General features: G+C 42.3%; 1 protein-coding gene across 3 annotated transcripts in view; it reads right to left on the reverse strand.

Moving 5' to 3' along the window:
* Nucleotides 1-19,535, reverse strand: part of NR3C2 (nuclear receptor subfamily 3 group C member 2) — a 433,501-nt gene that overhangs the window by 44,839 nt on the left and 369,127 nt on the right. For all 3 annotated transcript variants that reach the window (XM_018061588.1, XM_013970502.2, XM_005691196.3), the window contains exon 7: nucleotides 2,935-3,065. In XM_018061588.1, the coding sequence (XP_017917077.1) occupies nucleotides 2,935-3,065 (131 nt within the window). The remainder of the gene's footprint in view (nucleotides 1-2,934; nucleotides 3,066-19,535) is intronic.

Below are 19,535 nucleotides of genomic sequence, written 5' to 3' on the forward strand. Positions count from 1 at the left end.
CTGGTGGGGCCTGCGGTAAACTGGGGAGAGCACAGGCTGCCTGTGCAATCAAAGTCCATGAAAGTCAAACATGACAAGAGGCCGAAAGCAACCTGAAAAGCCTTGCTGGCCAAGCGAAACACAGCTGAGACATGGTGAACCCACCGCCCTCCCAGGCTGCTGGTCCATCTCCCTGCTGGAGTGCAGCCCAGCCGGCTCACCCGCTCCCTCCCTGCGGCTGTCCCCTGTTGCCAGCCTGCTTTCCACCCTTGCATCTGGCTGGAAGGGAAGGCCAAAGCCCTGGGTCTGAGTCCTAATTTACCAAGAAGGCTGCACAAGTCACACCTGCACGCCTCTGTTTTGTCCACTTTAGACAAGTTAGCAGTCTTGCAGCATTAAATCAGATGATGGATGGAAAACCTCTTTGGAAACTGAGAGACGCTAGGTGTGTGTAGAGCGGATACTGACACATCAGCCCCTGCCTCCCCGCTTCCTGCCCTGCTAGGTGCAGGCTTCACTCTTCCCCAGACCCCATCCCTCTGTGCTGGGATCAGCATCTTTTCTTATCCATTCTATCCAAGATGCTTGGCTGCTCATACCACTCACTTCCAAATAGCTCTACTGAAAACCCTTCACCACAGCCACTAACTCCTGGGCCCTGGGGGGAGGGCTGGGCATGTCTCAGATGCTGCTTTCAGCTTCCCAGGGGTCACGCAACAGCCTCTCCTCCTCCGAAGTTGGCGCCACTCGCCCTGGTATCCTGGCACCCAGAACACTTCTCCTTCTCTTCAGTGGTCACGGCACTCAGTTCTGGGATTTCCTCTCCAGCCTGTCTCCTGCCACCATCCCAGCCTCACCCTCATCTGATGAGAGCTTCCTCAGATTCCTTCCACTCTGTTTGGAAAGGCTTGGGCTGCTGTCAGGGGAAGAAGCGTTTAGCATCCCTGCCAAGGCTAACCCTGCCTCCCTCGTCTCTTCTGGCTCCTTCTGCCATCGTGGTCTCTCCTCTCATGCTTGGCTCCAGATGTCTGAAGCAGCTTCCCATCAATCTGCAAGTCCCTGGCCATCTGGCACCTGCCTGATGCCGCATGGTCAACCCCAGTGGGCTTCTGTCAACATTCCTGGCTTCTACTGGAAGCTCTGCCACGAGTCGCACCTCTGGGAAGCCTTGAACTCTTGGCCCTCTGCCAGCTCCTCTGCCTCCCTGATGGCTCTCCCCGTCCCTCAGCACTGCGTTCCTCCTTTCCAGCACCTCAGTGGGTCTTCCCGCTTCTTCCTGTGCCTTGGCAACCCCACTTGCCATTGGACTTTCCTGTTCAACAAGGATCATGTCAAGCTTATATGTCAATACCCAAATTTGTTTCCTGAGTTCGAGTCCCCCAGTTTCCCCCTCTTTAGGCCTCTCTCTGAGGCTATGCACGCTCAGTCACTCAGTCATGTCCAACTCTTTGCAACCCCATGGACTGAAGCCCGTCAGGCTCCTCTGTCCATCAGATTCTCCAGGCAAGGAGACTGGAGTGGGCTGCCATCACATCCTGCAGGGGATCTTCCTGACCCAGGGGTGGAACCCACATCTCCTGTATCTCCTGCATTGGCAGGTGGGTTCTTTACCACTCAGCCACCTGGAGAAGTCATTTTACCTCCGTAAAATCCGCTCCAATCCCAACAAGAACGCATTTCTCCTCACAGTATCACTACCACCTCACGATCATCTCTGCCCTCAAAACCCGGGTTGCTTCTGATCCAGACCATTTTGTGCCCCGTTCTCGTCAAGGCTGACTCTGCAGTGTGTCTCGAATGCATCTGGTGCTGTCAGCAAGCTACCCACCACCATTAAGAAAGTGAAAGTGTAGTCGCTCGGTCATGTCTGACTCTTCGTGACCCCATGGACTATAGCCCGCCAGACTCCTCTGTCCGTGGGATTTCCCAGGCAAGAATACACCAGTATTCAAGCTGTTATTTCAACAGCCTCACAGCAGGTCTCTGGGCTTCCAGTCTGGCTCAGTTCTCTGTCTGACTTGGCCTCTCTCTCTCCTCATTCCATTCCCTTTCCTTCAGTCTATCTACTGCCAGACACATCTTCACGAAGCCATGAAGGACCCCTTGGGCCATGTCAGCCCGCTGCCCAGAGCCTTCTGGACCACACTCCCCTGCTTGCCTAATAGACAGCAGATGTCTTCAAGAGGTGGGAATCTTCCGGTTCAATCTACAGGGCAACCATGCCTCCCCAATCCAATAGTACCTGATATGCCTTGAAAAATTAGTGGATACATAAATGAGATAAAAAACAAAAATCATAAACGGGCAAAACAACTCCCCAGAGCTAAGCACTATTCAGTGGGTCTGCTTCCCACACCACCATGCTCTCTCATGCTCCCCAGCAGGGAGGTCAGCTCATGCCTCGGACTCAATCCCTCACCTCATGAAGCTTCATCAAGAGTCCTCCGATGCCAAGAAGTGAGCATGTGCTTCCCTCCTCTGAGTCCCCAGGACAAGTCTTTATCATGGCAGACAATCACTTTCCACAGTGTATTAAAATTACCTTGAATTTATCTTACGGGAGATGGTGAAGGACAGGGAAGACTGGCGTGCTGCAGTTTATGGGGTCGCAAAGAATCGGGACATCACTCAGCGACTGAACGAGAAAAACAAAAACTCCCCGAGGGTTGAGACTGTGCCTCATTTATTCTGGTAGTTCCTGAACTGCCCAGTCCGACCATACACATAACAGACACTTAACGAATCCTTAGTGGCCAGATGGGTGAAGGGATCAAGGCAGATGCACCACCCAAACTCTGCAAGTAACTTAATTCATCCTGCACCAAAGCCCTCTGCCCACCTCCTCTTTTTTTTTTTTCTTTTAAATACTGACTACCTGGCCCTAGAAATAGGCTAGTCTCCGAAAGGGAAGATGATGTGACAGTGTAAAAAAGTGCCAGTTGGACATCAATTTACTTGTGCTCAGCAGCAGCAACACTTTCATTACGGTGTACTCCTCGAAGGTGAGCTGCAGCCGGACAAACTGAAGGCTGATCTGGTGCATCCCCTGGCAGAGCTCATACATGGCAGACTGGTGCATCTTCTCTCTGCAAAGGAAAAGCAAAGACGTCTGAGATTGGGAGGTCCAGGACCAGACCCAGACCAGCAGCCCCAGGGAGCCCACAGAGAAATCTGAGTCTGAGTTATGCCTTTGGCTTCAATGCAGAGCAGGCGTGTATTTGCAAGAGAAGTCAGCTGCCTCGCACGGTGACTGGTAAACTGCCTCTCGACCAACCTAGCCAGGCTGTTTATTCGTCCCCTGGGAGAATGTCAGAAGCACCGAAACCAACCTTTTTCAAAGTGTGCCATGACTCCACTTTACATCAAGGGTGATAATGTGTGATGGTGCTGTGTGTGATCCTGAGATCGTCCACGGAGTGGAGACGCTGCTGTGACATGGGGTGAAGCCCAGAGATTCCAAGCCCTTACTGTTTGGAAGAGCTGTGTTGGATGCTATGGAAACATGACAAGGATGACCAGTCTCATTTCCACATGGACCTCCATTACCCTCCCATCGAGGTCGTGAAATGTGCCTGCTAACGCTTTGCAGCAACACATTTAAGAAGACAAACCAGGCACTTCCCTGAAAGTTCAGTGGTTAAGACTTCACATTCCAAGGCAGTGGATGTGGGTACAACACCTGGTTGGAAAGCTAAGATCCCACATGCCTTGTGGCCAAAAACCCAAAACATAAAACAGAAGCAATACTGTAGCAAATTCAATAAAGACTTAAAAAAAGAGAAACTGAATTTTGAAAAATGAAGGGAAATCAGACAACATTTAAAGATTCCTCAAATGGAACCTCTCTGGTCCAGGAGAAGATGATTTGGGAATCTGTATGAAACATACACATGCCCATTCAATCAACCAACAGAGCCACTCTCTATGCCCAAATCCAGTGTTTCCATAAAAATCCACAAGATATTACAACAGAAGTCATGATTATCTCTTTCCATGAGAAGGCAGGCAGGCATCATTTAATTGCTCAGATGTTTTTCCTCAAAGTGATAAATCCTCTGGGAGGCCCTGGGTAAGTACCAAGTTATGATGACCAGAAAGAAATGAGTGAAGAAGAATGCCTGGAAAATTCCATGGACGGAGGAGCCTGGTAGGCTGCAGTCCATGGGGTCGCCAAGAGTCAGGCACGACTGTGCGACTTCACTTTCACTTTTCACTTTCATGCATTAGAGAAGGAAATAGCAACCCACTCCAGTGTTCTTGCCTGGAGAATCCCAGGGACAGGGGAGCCTGGTGGGCTGCCGTCTATCAGGTCGCACAGAGTCGGACGACTGAAGCGACTTAGCAGCAACAGTGAGAAACAGGCCTGTTGACTCAGGCCATAGACACAGAGGAGTTGATGATGGCTGATCCACTTCTATGAGTGACTGAACGCAGGTGAGTGTCTGTGGCAAAGCCACCCTGGGATCCCTCTTCCAGGGTGCACTCTTGGATTCCAATGGCAAAATTCTCTCTAAAAGCCATTTGTAAAAAACTCATCATTTTCTTGGTATTATTGCTGTATGTTTTTCTTTCCCTGTAATAAGCCAGGAGATATTTTTAACCATTAAAAATTAAAACAATTTTTTTTAATTTACAAAATTTTGAATTTAATTAAAATTTTAATAAAAAATGCAGCATGTTGGATCTTATTTTCCCTACCAGGGATCAAACCTGTGACCCCTGCATTGGGAGCACAGAGTCTTAACCACTGGACTGCCAGGGAAATCCTTTTAACTGAAGTATAGTTGATTTACAATGCTGTGCTAATTTCTGTTCTGCAGCAAAGTGATTCAGTTATACATATATATACACACACACACATTCTTTTTCATATTGTTTTCCATTATGGTTCATTGTGGGATATCGAATATAGTTCCCTGTGCTACAGCAGGACCTTGTGGTTTATCCATTCTATATAGCATGCTTTGCGTCTGCTAATCCCAAACTTCCAATCCTTCCCCACCCACCTGCCTTGGCAACTACAAGTCTATTCTCTGTATCTGTGAGTCTGTTTTTGTTTCATAGATAGGTTCACTTGGGTCATATTTTAGATTCCGTATATAAGTGGTATCACTTGGTATTTGTCTTTCGGGGAGCCATTTCTAATTAAGGAAATATTTTCAAAACACTTGCACACACATCCAAACCCAAACTACACAGAGAAAAACAGCGGGAGACTACGGAGCCACCATGAAGAATTAAGAATGCAAATATATGCTAATATCTTTGCCATACTTGCTTCAGATCTTTAAAAAGGGAACGCGGCCTAGTTAAGTCCTGCTCTGCCTCCCTCCTCGTCCCATTCATCTTCCTCACTCACGAAGGGAGCCACCCACCTTGGGAGATTCCCATTTCCTCTCAGCTATGTACACTTTACACACATGTATGTATTCATAAAAACAGCACCCAGTACCACTTTGTTTTATGTAAATTTAAAATTAGGTATGCACCTCCTTCTGCAACTTATTTTTATTCAATGTTGTGATTCTGCGCTGTATCTGCTTTAATACAGGTAACTCCAAGTGAAGTCATTTTCTCTGCAGCGCCTTTCATTTGTCTGAACGCACCACAGTTTGCTAATCCCTTCCACTCCGGATGGACACCGGGGTTGTTTCCGCTTTATGGCTATTACAGATGAGGCCCCAGGGACATCCTTGGGTGTTTCTCTAGGATATAGGATGAAAATAGAACTGCTGAGTCATGGATGTGTGCACAGCTGCTGCTTTCATTCCAACCAGGAGGAGATGAGATGTCCTTTTGTTCCAAGTCCGGCCAACACTCGTCATTAACCCGTTTAAATTGTTTCTGCTACTTGACGAGGGCTGAAAGGTTAGGCCCACTATTGCCTTTATTTGCAGGGTCATGATCACCAGCAGGCTGAACATTTTTCAAATGTTTTTTGACCGTTTGAGTTTCTTCTTTTGTGATTTGTCTTTTCATATCTTTAAATACTTTAAGCTTTTTTCCTCCTTCTGTCACCAATCTTTATTCATAATTTTTTTGCCTTAAAATTTTTGTCTGATATTAATATTGTTTCTTCCTTATTCCCTCTGGCTCTTTCTTTTGCTCTCTCTTTAGAATTTGCCTGGGGACGTCTCTAGTGGTCCAGTGGTAAGGACTCTGCTCTCACTGCGAGGGCCCAGGCTCCATCCCTGGTCAGGGAACTAGGATTCCACAAGCCACATGGTGCAGTCAAAAGGAAAAAAAAAAAAAAAAGAATTTGCCTGGAATGCCCTTTTAAAAAAATCCCTTGTTTACAAAGTCCCCACATAATTATATTTCATACAAGTTGCTTACAAACAGCAAAAAGCTGAATTTAAAAAGTCTGAGAGTCTCTGTTTTATAATAGCTTGGTTTAATCTGTTTTCATTTATCATGATTATTGATTTATTTGGAATTTTTTCCTACCATTTTAACTTCCTCTCCTCCTTTCCGTCTTTCTACTTCGTTTCCTTTTATTAAATGGGTTCAGCTTAAAAAAAATTTATTTGCTCATCTACTGGATTTAGAAGATTCACATTCTATTTTTACTCTTAAAATAATTAAGTTATGAACGTGCATATTTAAAAATCTAAAGTTAATCAACAGCTTTTCCATGAGGAACAGAAAAAATGTAGAGTACTTTATCTTTGGCCTACTGCTTCCCATTTTCACAGTATCACTCTTCAGTATCTAAACTTCCACTAGTTTTCAAATTACTGCCGAAGTCTCTCTCTCTCATTCTTATATCCACACCTCATGTCTGTTTAGAGTTACAAATGTTATTTCCTTGATCACTGCTGTTAACTGTACTTCACTCCTTACTACTGGGTTGGTTCAATTTCTTACTGAAGAATATATATATACACATATATAATTAAAATTCTGCAGCAGTCAATCACTGAATGTTGAAATCTTTCAGTCTTGCTATGCCTGAAAGTATTTTTTATTTCACCTGCATTCTGGAATGATAGCTTAACATTATAGATTTCTAGTGTGGTAACCTCCTTTGGTACTTTGAAGATAGTATCCTACTACACCTGGATCTTCACCACCACTTCTGGGAAATTTCTTGTTGGTCTGATTGTCTTTCCCTTATAGGGAGAGAACTAGTACTTTCTTTTGGTAGCTTAATAAAAACTTGCTGTTTATTTTGATGCCTGCAATTTCAATATGAGGAACTGAAGTATACACTTATTTTTACTCCTGTTTCTCAGGATTCAGTGTCCTTATTTGATTTGATGATGCAGTTATTTCTTCAGTTCTGAAATGTTCTTAGACATTGTTTCTTCAAATATCACTCCATCCCCCCGTTTTTCCTTTTTGAACTCCTACTCGTGGGTTAGACCGTCTCACTGAATCTTCTGCATTAACTGCCATTTCATATTTTCTATCTTCTCATCTCTTTGTACTGTGTCCCAGGTGGCTTAGTGGTAAAGAACCCGCCTGCCAATGCAGGACACAAAAGAGATGTGGGTTTGACCCTGGGGTCGCGAAGATCCCCTGGAGGAGGGCATGGCAACCCACTCACATATATATTCTTACCTGGAGAACCCCATGGGCAGAGGGGCCTGGTGGGCTATGGACCATAGGGTCACAAGGAGTCGACATAACTGAAGCGATTCAGCAAGCACACCCGCATGGCATTCTAGGTGGCTTTCTCATCTGTTTTCTAATATATATTTTTTTATTTTTCTGTGTAATCTGTTTAATGTCTACGGCGTTTTTATTTCAATGTTTTTCCTGTCTTGGGCTTGCTTGCTGAATCGTGTCTGAGTCTTTGCGACCCCACGGACTGGAGCCTGCCAGGCTGCTCAGTCCCAGGGATTTCCCAGGCAAGAATATTAGAGCACACTGCCATTTCCTCCTTCAGAAATGGCAGGCTAGGTGCCTAGAAACACTTTAGTTTTTCCTCAAACATTTCTGTTATTTTCCATGAGATACTTTGTACTTTATGGTTATTATATCTCATTTCTCTAAATCATACCTTATCTATTATATCTCTAAATACTTTCAACATGTTTAGTTTATAGTTGGTTTAAAATGTTTTTAATTCATTTTGGGGGGATGCTCATAAGCTTGTCCAGCATGTTTTATTAAGGCATATACTGTTTTCTGGGCGAGTCCCAGGGGCATTGTCCTGTGGAAGGGACTCTACAGGAAGTTTTAGCATTTATAGCTATCAGGGGTACAAGCATTTCACTTGATCTGGACCAGTTTGGATGCTAAATTTTCAGCTTAATTGCTTTTTGCAAGACTCGTGTAGTTTAAATTTGGACTCCACACTTGACGTGATGCAGGATTGCGGCTCTTGCTTCTTTCAGCTTCCTTGCCACGTCCCTGGGCTGGTGGGCTGGCTGGCTTACTGTCCCTGCTTGTGACAGTGAAGTCTTTTCAGAGCCTGGGGGCTCCATTTCAGGCCCAGCCTTGCTGGACCGTACATTCTCCTGTCCTGTTCCTGTTTTCTAACACCCATCCCTAAGGCGTTTTTCTACATCCAAAAGTCTGAGGGCCATGTGTAGCTAGCTTTAACTCCAAGTTGAACTATCTGGCTGTGAATTCTCTGTTCTTACACCTGTTTTTTTTTTTTTTTTTCCTTTTGAGCTTGGTTATATATTTAAGATCTTTTAAAATACAAAATTTCTATGTATTTTGTACACAGAGGGGGAAAAAAAGGCTCACTTCACTCTCACCATTCCAATTGCTAACTTTAAGCTTCTTAAAGGCAAGATCCATGTCTGATTGACCTTGTGAAGGTCAAAGAGAGTCAGATAGGCAAGTGCCCTGTGTCCATCTTTATGCAAAAGTGTTTCATGAATGAATGAGAGAGAAGGAAAGCCAAAAGGGAAGAGGACAAGCGAAGGCAGCCAAATCAACGACAGACACACAGATGTACATGTGATAGTGATGATTAGAGAAAGGTAACACTGAAAATTCACAGAAAGATCAAGTGGCTAATAAACTAGATACTGCTTTTGTTAAGTTCTTGAAAAGTTTCTAAGAACAAAAGGAGAGATATAGGTTGTAAAACGGGGTGAAGCGGATAGCAAATCTGGATGTCTGTGGAATATGATGCAACACATATTTGATGATACGCAGTTTAAAAAGGGCACTCCTAAGCACTTGATCCCTTCAGCTTCCCTGCGCTGGAGGCAGAACAGACATCCCTGGCTTCGCCCCAGTAGGGGGTAGGAATGCATGGCCCATGGGCCCCTGAGTGTGCTGGTTTTATGAGCCTGGCATCATGTCACTTCTGAGATCTAGGCTTATCATATGTAAAACTGGGAATTAACACTAAATTCCACTGTGCAGAGTTGTAGGGAGCAACTGTATGGAAGTTCTTAAATTATAAAGCCCTCTATGAACATTAGCTTTTGCTGCTGCTGTCATGGGGAGAACAAAATGCTTCTTGAGAGACCAATAACCATTTTGGTTAAAACAGACCAAGAAAATATCAAATTCTTAAAATTACTTTTCAGGAAAATAAGACTGCATTCTTGTTGTTATTTCTACACACAGCATGGTAAATAAATCAGGAGAAAAACCAGAGAGGATGCAGATTTTCAGGAAGGCAGCGGTGACTTGCCCAGGGTGGAACAGGAGGATGAAAGGTCTCATGCCAAAGTGTTTCTGTTATCAGATGTGTTAGCAAAACGTCCACACACAGAGTAAAGACTGCTTACAGAGAGACCTCAGATTCTTCTTGAAAAACAGATCAGAATGTTAATGTGTAACAACACACCTAAAAAAAGCACTTTTTTTTGTCACCTGTATAGGAAAAGCATCTCTTTAACTCTTTCTTGAGGCATTATTACCTGAATAATCCCCACCGTTCTCAGAGCTATCACTTATGGAATGCCTACCATACCAAAATTTCGTCTTGTTAGTTCTCATCATGCCTTGTGCAGACTCATTCTCATGTTCGTGACAAGGAAATAATTTAGGTACACAATCGAGCCTTGGACTTAAACCCAGGTTTTTTTCTTCAAAACACAGGCCTCTGCATGTGAGCCAAGCAATTCCTGAAGGACCGGCCCCCATGATGCAGCAGTGGAAAAGACTCGCAGTGAAGAGCACAGCACTCTGTATCCATGAAACTGGGGGAAATCTGTACTGAACTGGTCACCACAGCAGTGACTGGAATAAGAGAGAAAGCCAAAATGATCCTAGATTATGAACAGAGTTCCTCAAAAGACAACTTGAAGAGGCTAATGAGGTGAAATGAAAGTCACTCAGTTGTGTCCAACTCTTTGTGACCCCATGGACTGTCCATGGAATTCTCTAGGCCAGCATCCTGGAATTAGTAGCCTTTCCCTTCTCCAGGGGATCTTTCCAACCGAGGGATCGAACCCAGGTCTCCGGCATTGCAGGCGGATTCCTTACCAGTGGAGCCACAAGGGAAGCCCTGAAGAGGCGAAGATATTCTTAAAATAGACCTCCAAGAGATGAACTCCTTTCTGACAGACATATCCTCTCCACTCTGCTTAAGTCCATGCCATGAGACGGCGGGAACTGGATTACTTTCAGGCTTCTGACTCAAGAGAACCACCTGAAGCTGTTTCCAGCCAAGTTAACATCCCAGTCGCACTGACTTCACTCTTCTTCACTCTAGTTCCAATTCAGAGACTCTTACGGCTGAGCGATTCAACCACCTCCATCACAAACACGGCTCCCCAGCTAAGCCTGCGTGCCACAACTGCTGAGCCCACGCTCTGCAGTAAGAGAGGCCACCACAATGAGAAGCCCTGGCACCGCAGCCAAGAGTCGGCCCCATTCGTCACAACTAGAGAGAGCTGGCATGCAGCAACGAGGGCCCAGTGCGGCCACACGTAAACAGAAAGGGGAGAGTCCCTCAGGCCTCTTCCTCTCTCCACGCTGCTGGCTCAGTCATTTACAGCTCTCCCTCAGAGCGTCTCTTCACAACTATAAAGAGGTATTTGGTGCCTCGAATGTTTTGCTGTTGCATTCGCTCACTTGTTTATATTTTGCTCCCCATTATGTGGTAAGATTTTGTTTTTCCAATTCCATTACTGCTGCCACTGCATGAAATTGAGTTCTCTAAATGAAGAGTGCTGTGTACTCAATATAGCTTGAAATTTCAAGAAAATAGGCCATCTTAAAAACGCATCTTACATCACATCATTTTTTGCACAATTAGATTAAATGCACAGAAATTTAATGTACATCCAAAGAAGTTGAAACAAGGACAATCTTTTCAGCATGATACAGGGATTAATTTTACAACAACATAAAAATTATCTCTGCTACCTGCTTTTATTCATTAGATAATCTTACCTCATTTTGACTAAAAAAAAAAAAAAACCCGTAAAAATACACAGACTACTTTGGGAAAGAGATGAAATTTGTATAAATTTGTACAAAAAATAAAAGTGAATGCAAAAGTTACCTGGGAACAGTGGGGCTGATATAGAGCCCGTAGGAGATTTTTGATGTAGGAAACAGCCCTGTATTAAAGCGAACATCAGACCCGACAGTCACTGGTCTCTACTTCTAAATGTGGATACAACATCGTTCATGAACATCGTCTCATTTGTAGGAATAGCACAAACTCCAGTTTTAAATAAACACAATAACAAAATAGTCACAGAGACCCAGTTTCAATGCAAAGACCTTGGGCTTAAATCCATGAGAATGACAGTTCTAAAATATTCTCAAAGAAACTCTTAAAAAAGAGAAAAAGAAAGAAACATTTCAATTGTCTTATCATTTTCTCAAACTAGGAAACCAATTTTATTCACAGCTATAACTTTATCTGGTCCTTTCTTAGGACACCTATTACACTAAATTGAAATCATATGATCATTTGGAAGTAGTTTTAAGATACTATATTAAAATAATCTAATGTCTCTAAACTTGATTTACTTGGAACAAAAGTGAAGAATCAAAGAATGAGAAAATACTTTTTTTTCCTTTTGAAAGAATTCTGAGTAGGATATAGAATTTACTCTCATAATAAAAGGGGGAATTAGAGGGCCTTCTCTGCTCGTCCAGTGGTGAAGAATCTGCCTTCCAGTCCAGGCGACTTGGGTTCAATCCCTGGTCAGTGAACTAAGATCCCACATACCTTGGAGCAACTGAGCTCTCGTGCCACAGCTACCGAGCCTGCAAGCTGCAACTGGAGAGGAGTCTGCACGCCACAATGCAAGAGCTCATGTGCCACAACCAGGACCCGATGCAGCCAAATAAACAAGCACTTTAAAAAAGAGTGGGATTTAGAAAAAGGCCCATTTAAATCAGAGCGGGAAGGGCTTCACAATTTAAATGATTTGCATGGTAGTTGCCTGCTTTTAACTTGGTGGCTAAATGATGTGAACAACTGTGTGTCTACGGGATCCATGTGTTCTTGCTATTATAATATGATAACGGTTTTGCCCTATTTCACATTATGAGAATAGCCCATTTAACCTACTGTCCAATGGCTGCCACAAGGAACACTCTTGTTTTGGTATTCAAGTACTGGTCTACTAAAATATTACTAAAGATGTGCTTGAAAATCTTATTCAATTATCTGGAGGTCCATATTGGACACAGCTGACTTAGGAAATTACTGTCCGAACTAAATACATTCCTGGAATCATATTCATGTTCTGCTCTGATAGAAACAGACAGTTGATAAGCCCAAACCACAAAATAATCCAGGCTACAGGTACCACAGGACTCAGAAGCTCTAAGTTTTAGCCTGAACAGCTACAGGCATTCCTCAAGGAGAATGCAAGCTAACTTCAACTTACAGAATCTCTGCAAGAATTGAAAGCAGGGTCTTGAAGAGATACTGGTACACCCATGTTCATAACAGCACTATTGAAAATACCCAGCAAGTGGAAGCAATCCAATGCGCATCGACAGCTGAATGACAAGTGTGCCACATACCTATGCTGAAGTATCATTTAGCCTTAAAAAGGAAGGATATTCTGACATGTGCTACAACCTGGATGAAACATGGATGCATCATGCAAAGTGAATAAGGCTGTCGCAAAAAGACAAATACTGCATGAGCCCACTTCTCTGAGGTACCTAGAGTAGTCAAATTCAAAGAGACAGGAAGCAGAACGGTTGTCACCAGGGCTGGGAATAGGGGGGAGTAGGGACTTGTTTATACAACAATGTGTCAATGTATTTAACATCATTGAACTATACAGTTAAAAATGGTTAAGATAATAAATTGTATGGTACAAGTATTTTTATCACAATTAAAACTGTTAATTAAAAAAGAGAATATTTGCAAATTATGACTTATAAGGGGTTAATGTCCAAAATATATAAATAGTTCATATAATTCAATATCAAAAACAAACAACACAATTAAAAAATGGGCAGAAGACCCAAATAAACATTTTTCCAAAGGAGACCATCAGGCCATCATGTACAAGAAAAAATGTTCAACATTGATAATCATCAGAGAAATGCAAATTAAAACTACAATGAGATATCACCTTACACCTGGCAGAATGGCTATCATCAAAAAGACCACAAATAACAAATGTTGGCGAGAACGCAGGAAAAATGAGAACCCCGGTGGGAATATAAATTGGTGCAGCCACAGTGGAAGCCAGATAGAGGTTTCTCAAAAAATTAAAAACAGAACTACCACAAGACCTGGCAATTCCATCCCTGGGCATATATACCTGAAGAAAATGAAAAGATTAATTTGAAAAGAAACATGCACCCTCATGTTCACAGAGGCACTGTTTACAACAGTCAAGGTATGGAAGCAACTTAAGTGTCCGTCAACAAACGAGGGAGTAAAGAAGATGGGGTATGTATATATACAATGAAATACTACTCAGCCATATAAAACAATGAAGTTTTGCCATTTGCAACAGCCAATGGTGGACCTGGAAGGTATTATACTTAGCGAAAGAGAGAAGAAAATATACTATATGATACTATTTAAATGTGGAATCTAGGAAAAAAAAACAAATTAGTGAACATAACAAAAGAGAACAGATTCACAGATATAGAGAATAAACCAGTGATCACCAGTGGGGAGAGGGAAAGGAGGAGGGGCAGGATACGGTTAGGGGAGTAAGAGGCACAAACTGTATGTATGAAACAGGTAAGGTACAAGGGTGCACTGCACAACAGGGAATAAAGCCAGTTTATATTTCATCAAAGCTGTAAACGGAGTGAAGCCTTTAAAAACTGTCAATCACTGCGCCGTACACTGAACGTTACGTAATGCTGTGCATTAACCAAGTGAGTGTGTGCTCCGTCGTGGCCAGCTCTTTGCAACCCCATGGACTGTAGCCTGCCAGGCTCCTCTGTCCATGGGATTTCCCAGGCAAGATTACTAGAGTGGGTTGCCATTTCCTCCTCCAGGGGATCTTCCTGACCCAGAGATCAAACCATCTTCTGTGTCTCCTGCACTGACAAGCAGATTATTTACCACTGAGCCACCTGGGGAGCCCACATTATCTAAACAATAACAACAAAAAAATCTGCAACTCACCATACTGCTATACTTTGATGGGGATTAGAAATGAAGATCTGTGTTTAATTATGGAACGTCTCTTACGGTTTAGGCTTTTTATTCATTCTTCTTTTATAATATAGAAATAATTTTCCTCCACTTCTTTACTATTTGCCTTTTGTGTTTTGCTGCATTTTTAGTCTTACTGTATTGGTGTTTTTATTATACGCTGCACTACATGCTTTTTGAAAGCAGGAAGAGTGAAAATTCTTTCAAAAGCCATAGTTTTAAAAATTAGAAATGGTTCTCTAAAGGCCTGTCTGCTGTTGCTTTTGTACCCCAAGGAGGAAGGGAAAATACAGCTACCTTTATCACTCCTTTCTCTTTCCAAGAACTGACAGTTAATACATGTAATTACTTTACACTGGCTGATTTCATAAATGCCAAAGCAAAGGTCCCAACCCTTCCACCTATGGGAGCCTATGGATGGTACAGTGACATTTTAAAACGTAATATCCTTTAGCGATATTGCAGCAAACTGTACCTTCGTCACCCAAACACCTTTTCAGTGTGTAAGACATCACTTGACTTAGTAAGAGACTAGAAAACAGTTTTTGAAATATTTCATTTTCACCCTTGACTCCAACTGAATCCTACTGTTTAATCAAACAACAAGCAACTCTCATCACCTGGAAAGTCTGTATCCTTCTTCTGGATACTAAGGCACAAATCATTTTTAAAAATCTATTTTTAGTTGGAGGATCACTGATTTACAACATTCTGTTGGCTTCTGCCATACAACAGTGTGAATCAGCTGCAAGTGTACATGCGTCCCCTTTCTCTTAAACCCCCCTAACACCTCTCACCCCATCCCACGCCTCTCGGGTGTCAGAGAGCACGGGGTTGGGCTCCCTGTGTTATACAGCAACGTTCCCATCAGCTATCTCCTTACACATGGCAATGCATATGTTTCAATGCTGCTGTCTCAACTCTTCCTGCCCTCTGCATCCGCTGCTGTGTTCAGAGTCTGTTCTCATGTCTGTATCTCTATCCCTGCCCTGCAAACAGGTTCATCGGTACTATTTTTCTAGATTCCATAGATATGCACTAGTATATGAAATTTGTTTTTCTGACTTACTTCACTCTATATAGCAGGCTTTAGGTTCATTCACCTCATTAGAACTGAGTCAAATGTGTTCCTTTTTATGGCTGAGTAATATTCCATTGTGTATTTGTAACACAGTTTCTTTACCCACTCATCTGTTGATGTTCATCTAGGTTACTTCCATGTCCTGGCTATTGTTAATAGTGCTACTATGAACACTGGGATACATATGTTTTTGCAATTAAAGTTTTCTCAGGGTATCTGCCCAATAGTGGGGTTGTTGGATCATAATGATAAGTTTATTCCTAGTTTTTAAAGGAATTCAGTTTACATTCCCACCAACAGCGCAAGAGGTTCTCTTCTGTCCACACCTTCTCTAGCGTTTATTGCTTGCAGATGTTTTGACGACGTCCCTTCTGACCAGTGTGAGGTAACACTTCACTGTAATTTTGACTTGCATTTCTCTGATAATGAGCAATGTTGAGCATCTTTTCGTGTGACGGTTGGCCATCTGTATGTCTTTGGAGAAATGCCTGTTTATGTCTGCTGCCACTGTTTGATTGGGTTGTTTTTCTGGTATTGCTGCTTATATATTTTGGAGATGGATTGAAGCACATATCTTTATATGAGTGTGCCTTTATATCTTTTGCACAGTGCACAGGTCCAAAATTACATGAGTGCTAAATAAAAATCTGATAGCTACAGAGAACAGGTGAATCCAACAAATTTCACAGACTTTGCTTGCTTCTCAAACATAGATACAAAGTCAGTGCTCACTCAGGGCTGAACTCCTTTAAGTCTCTGAAATCTCCAGAAGAAGTTTCTTAATAAACTTGTTTGCTAACATACAATTACTTCTATCAATTGCTCAGCTGTATGCACGCGTGCGTATGTGTATGCTGAGTGCTATGTTAGAATGCACTCATCAGTAGTGCCAATCTTGCAGCAGAGAGTTAAATAATTTGAGTGGGGTAGTGCACACAGATAATTACAGCAGATCTGAAGGACCAGACCTTATATCTGATACCAAACCACATCATTATGTCTGAATAAATCTAACATCTTGTTACATGGTCAGTCTAACAGATGGTCCCTGTCTCCAGCTTGTTATTTTCCTAAAAACAGCATGCAGAAACAGTTCTTCTTTTTCAAATCTTAATTAGAATAAAAATGACCTCAATTTGAGCATTCAAATGATGCTAGTTTATGGTTTTCATTTTTTTCATAGTCTTACTAGATTTTTCCTTAAGGGACAAACAGAATATATCTGTAGGAGGACCATTTTGCTAGTTGCAGTCTTGATGTCTGTTTGGTTTTACAGTATTGACATCATCTGTTAACAGCCAGGGCAGAACTCAGCTGCTCAAGAATTGCTGGAGAGTGTTGCTTGTGGTTTGCTTTTCTGGACAGGTGTGCCTAAGGGAGTGGTCTCCCTACTATCTCTATAACATTCATGTATTCCCCATTAATTTTACATGGTGAAAGCCCAGGAATAGTTAAAAGCTAGTTCAGTGTTTTGCTTGTTACCTTAATTGATGTTCCAGAAGGGATGTGTTTCACAGAACTGACCTTGACTTAACCATACAATTTCACTGACTTTAATGGATGTTACACAGATCAAAAGAATATGTGCCCATCAAAAAAATCTAGAAGGGGCCTGGTTATATGATGGTAACTGTAATCGACCACCAATGGTCTTAGAAATCTACAAATGTTTTATTTTTAACCATATATTCTATAGATAGTTTTTAGTAAAACATTCTTTTGTACCTTATATTTTAAAATACTTATACAGCATCATTTCTTTTGGGTTCAGGACCATGTTTTTTGGTAGAGAAAGAAACATGTAGCCATAATTCACTGTGAAGAGGTCAGATTCTAGAGCAAGTTAATTGCAGGTACCTGCATGACAAAAATGTTTTGGACTGACCAAGTCAATCTTATATTCATTGCATTGTGAATTTCCACAGACCAGTTACGATATAATTCATTTAAAAAGTCCTACTGCATAGCACAGGGAACTGTATCCAGTCTCCTAGGATAAACCATCATGGAAAAGAATATAAAAGAATGTACGTATGTGTATAACTGGGTGACTCTGCTATACACCAGATATGAACACAACATTGTAAATCAACTATACCTCAATAAAAAATAAGCAAAAATAAAAAAGTGATTTTGAAGCAACTTTTGATGACATCCTTGTCCCTGAGATGTGTGACTAATACTTCACACTAGAGGAAAGTCAGGAACACAGCAAACCGCAGAATATTTACAAGAATGATGGCTCACTATCTATTACCTATAAACTTTGGCACAGGAAACAGGTGAACACTGCAGGCACTGCCTTCCTCCTGACATCATAGGGGACTGGAATGCGAAAGCTGGAAGTCAAGAGATACCTGGAGTAACAGGCAAATTTGGCCTTCAAGTACAGAATGAAACAGAACAAAGGTTAACAGAGTTTTGCCAAGAGAACACACTGGTCATAGCAAATGCCGTCTTCCAACAACACACGAGAAGACTCTACACATGGACATCAGCACATGGTCAACATGGGAATCAGACTGATTATATACTCTTTGCAGGCAAAGATCGAGAAGCTCTATGCAGACAGCAGGAAAAAAAAAAAAAGATGGGGAGCTGACTGTGGTTCAGATCATGAATTCCTTATTGCCAAATTCAGATTAAATTGTTTAAGAAAGTAGGGAAAAACACTAGACCATTCAGTTATGACCTAAATCAAATCCCTTACAATTATGCAGTGGAAGTGACAAGTAGAGTCAAGGGATTAGATCTGATGGACAGAGTGCCTGAAGAACTACAGACGGAAGTTCATGACACTGTACAGGAGGCAGTGATCAAGACCATTCTGAGGAAAACAAATGCAAAAAGCCAAAGTGGTTGTCTGAAGAGGCCTTAAAAATAGCTGAGAAAAGAACAGAAGTTAAAGGCAAAGGAGAAAAGGAAAGATACACCCATTTGAATGCAGAGTTTCAAAGAATAGCAAGGAGACACAACACGCCTTCCTCAGTGATCAGTGCAAAGAAACAGAGGAAAAAAAAATAGAATGGGAAAGACTAGAGATCTCTTCAAGAAAATTAGAGATACCAAGGGAACATTTCATGCAAAGATGGGCTCGATATAGGACAGAAACAGTATGGACCTAACAGAAGCAGAAGATATTAAGAAGAGGTGGCAAGAATACACAGAACTATACAAAAAGATCTTCATGAACCAGATAACCACATTGGTGTGATCACTCACCAAGAGCCAGATATCCTGGAATGCAAAGTCAAGTGGGCCTTAGGAAGCATCACTACAAACAAAGCTAGTGGAGGTGATGGAATTCCAGTTGAGCTATTTCAAGTCCTAAAAGATGATGCTGTCAAAGTGCTGCACTCCATATGCCTGCAAATTTGGAAAACTCAGCAGTGGCCACAGGACTGGAAAAGGTCAGTTTTCATTCCAATCTCAAAGAAAGGCAATGCCAAGGAGTATTCAAACTACCACACAACTGCACTCATCTCACACGCTAGTAAATGCTCAAATTTCTCCAAGGTAGGCTTCAACAGTCTGTGAACTGTGAACTTCCTGACGTTCAAGCTGGATTTAGAAAAGGCAGAGGAACCAAGATCAACTTGACAACATCCAATGAATCACTGAAAAAGCAAGAGAATTCCAGAAAAACATCTACTTTTGCTTTATTGACTACACTAAAGCCTCTGACTGTGTGGATCACAATAAACTGTGGAAAATTCTAAAAGAGATGGGAATATCAGACCACCTTACCTGCCTCCTGAGAAATCTGTACGCAGGTCAGGAAGCAACAGTTAGAACTGGACGTGGAACAACAGACTGATTCCAAATTGGGAAAGGAGTACATCAAGGCTGTACATTGTCACCTTGTTTATTTAACTTATATGCAGAGTACATCATGTGAAATGCTGGGCTGGATGAAGCACAAGCTGGAATCAAGACTGCTGGGAGAAATATCAATAA

This window comes from Capra hircus, chromosome 17 (genome assembly GCF_001704415.2).
Source record: "Capra hircus breed San Clemente chromosome 17, ASM170441v1, whole genome shotgun sequence".
Taxonomy (NCBI): domain Eukaryota; kingdom Metazoa; phylum Chordata; class Mammalia; order Artiodactyla; family Bovidae; genus Capra; species Capra hircus.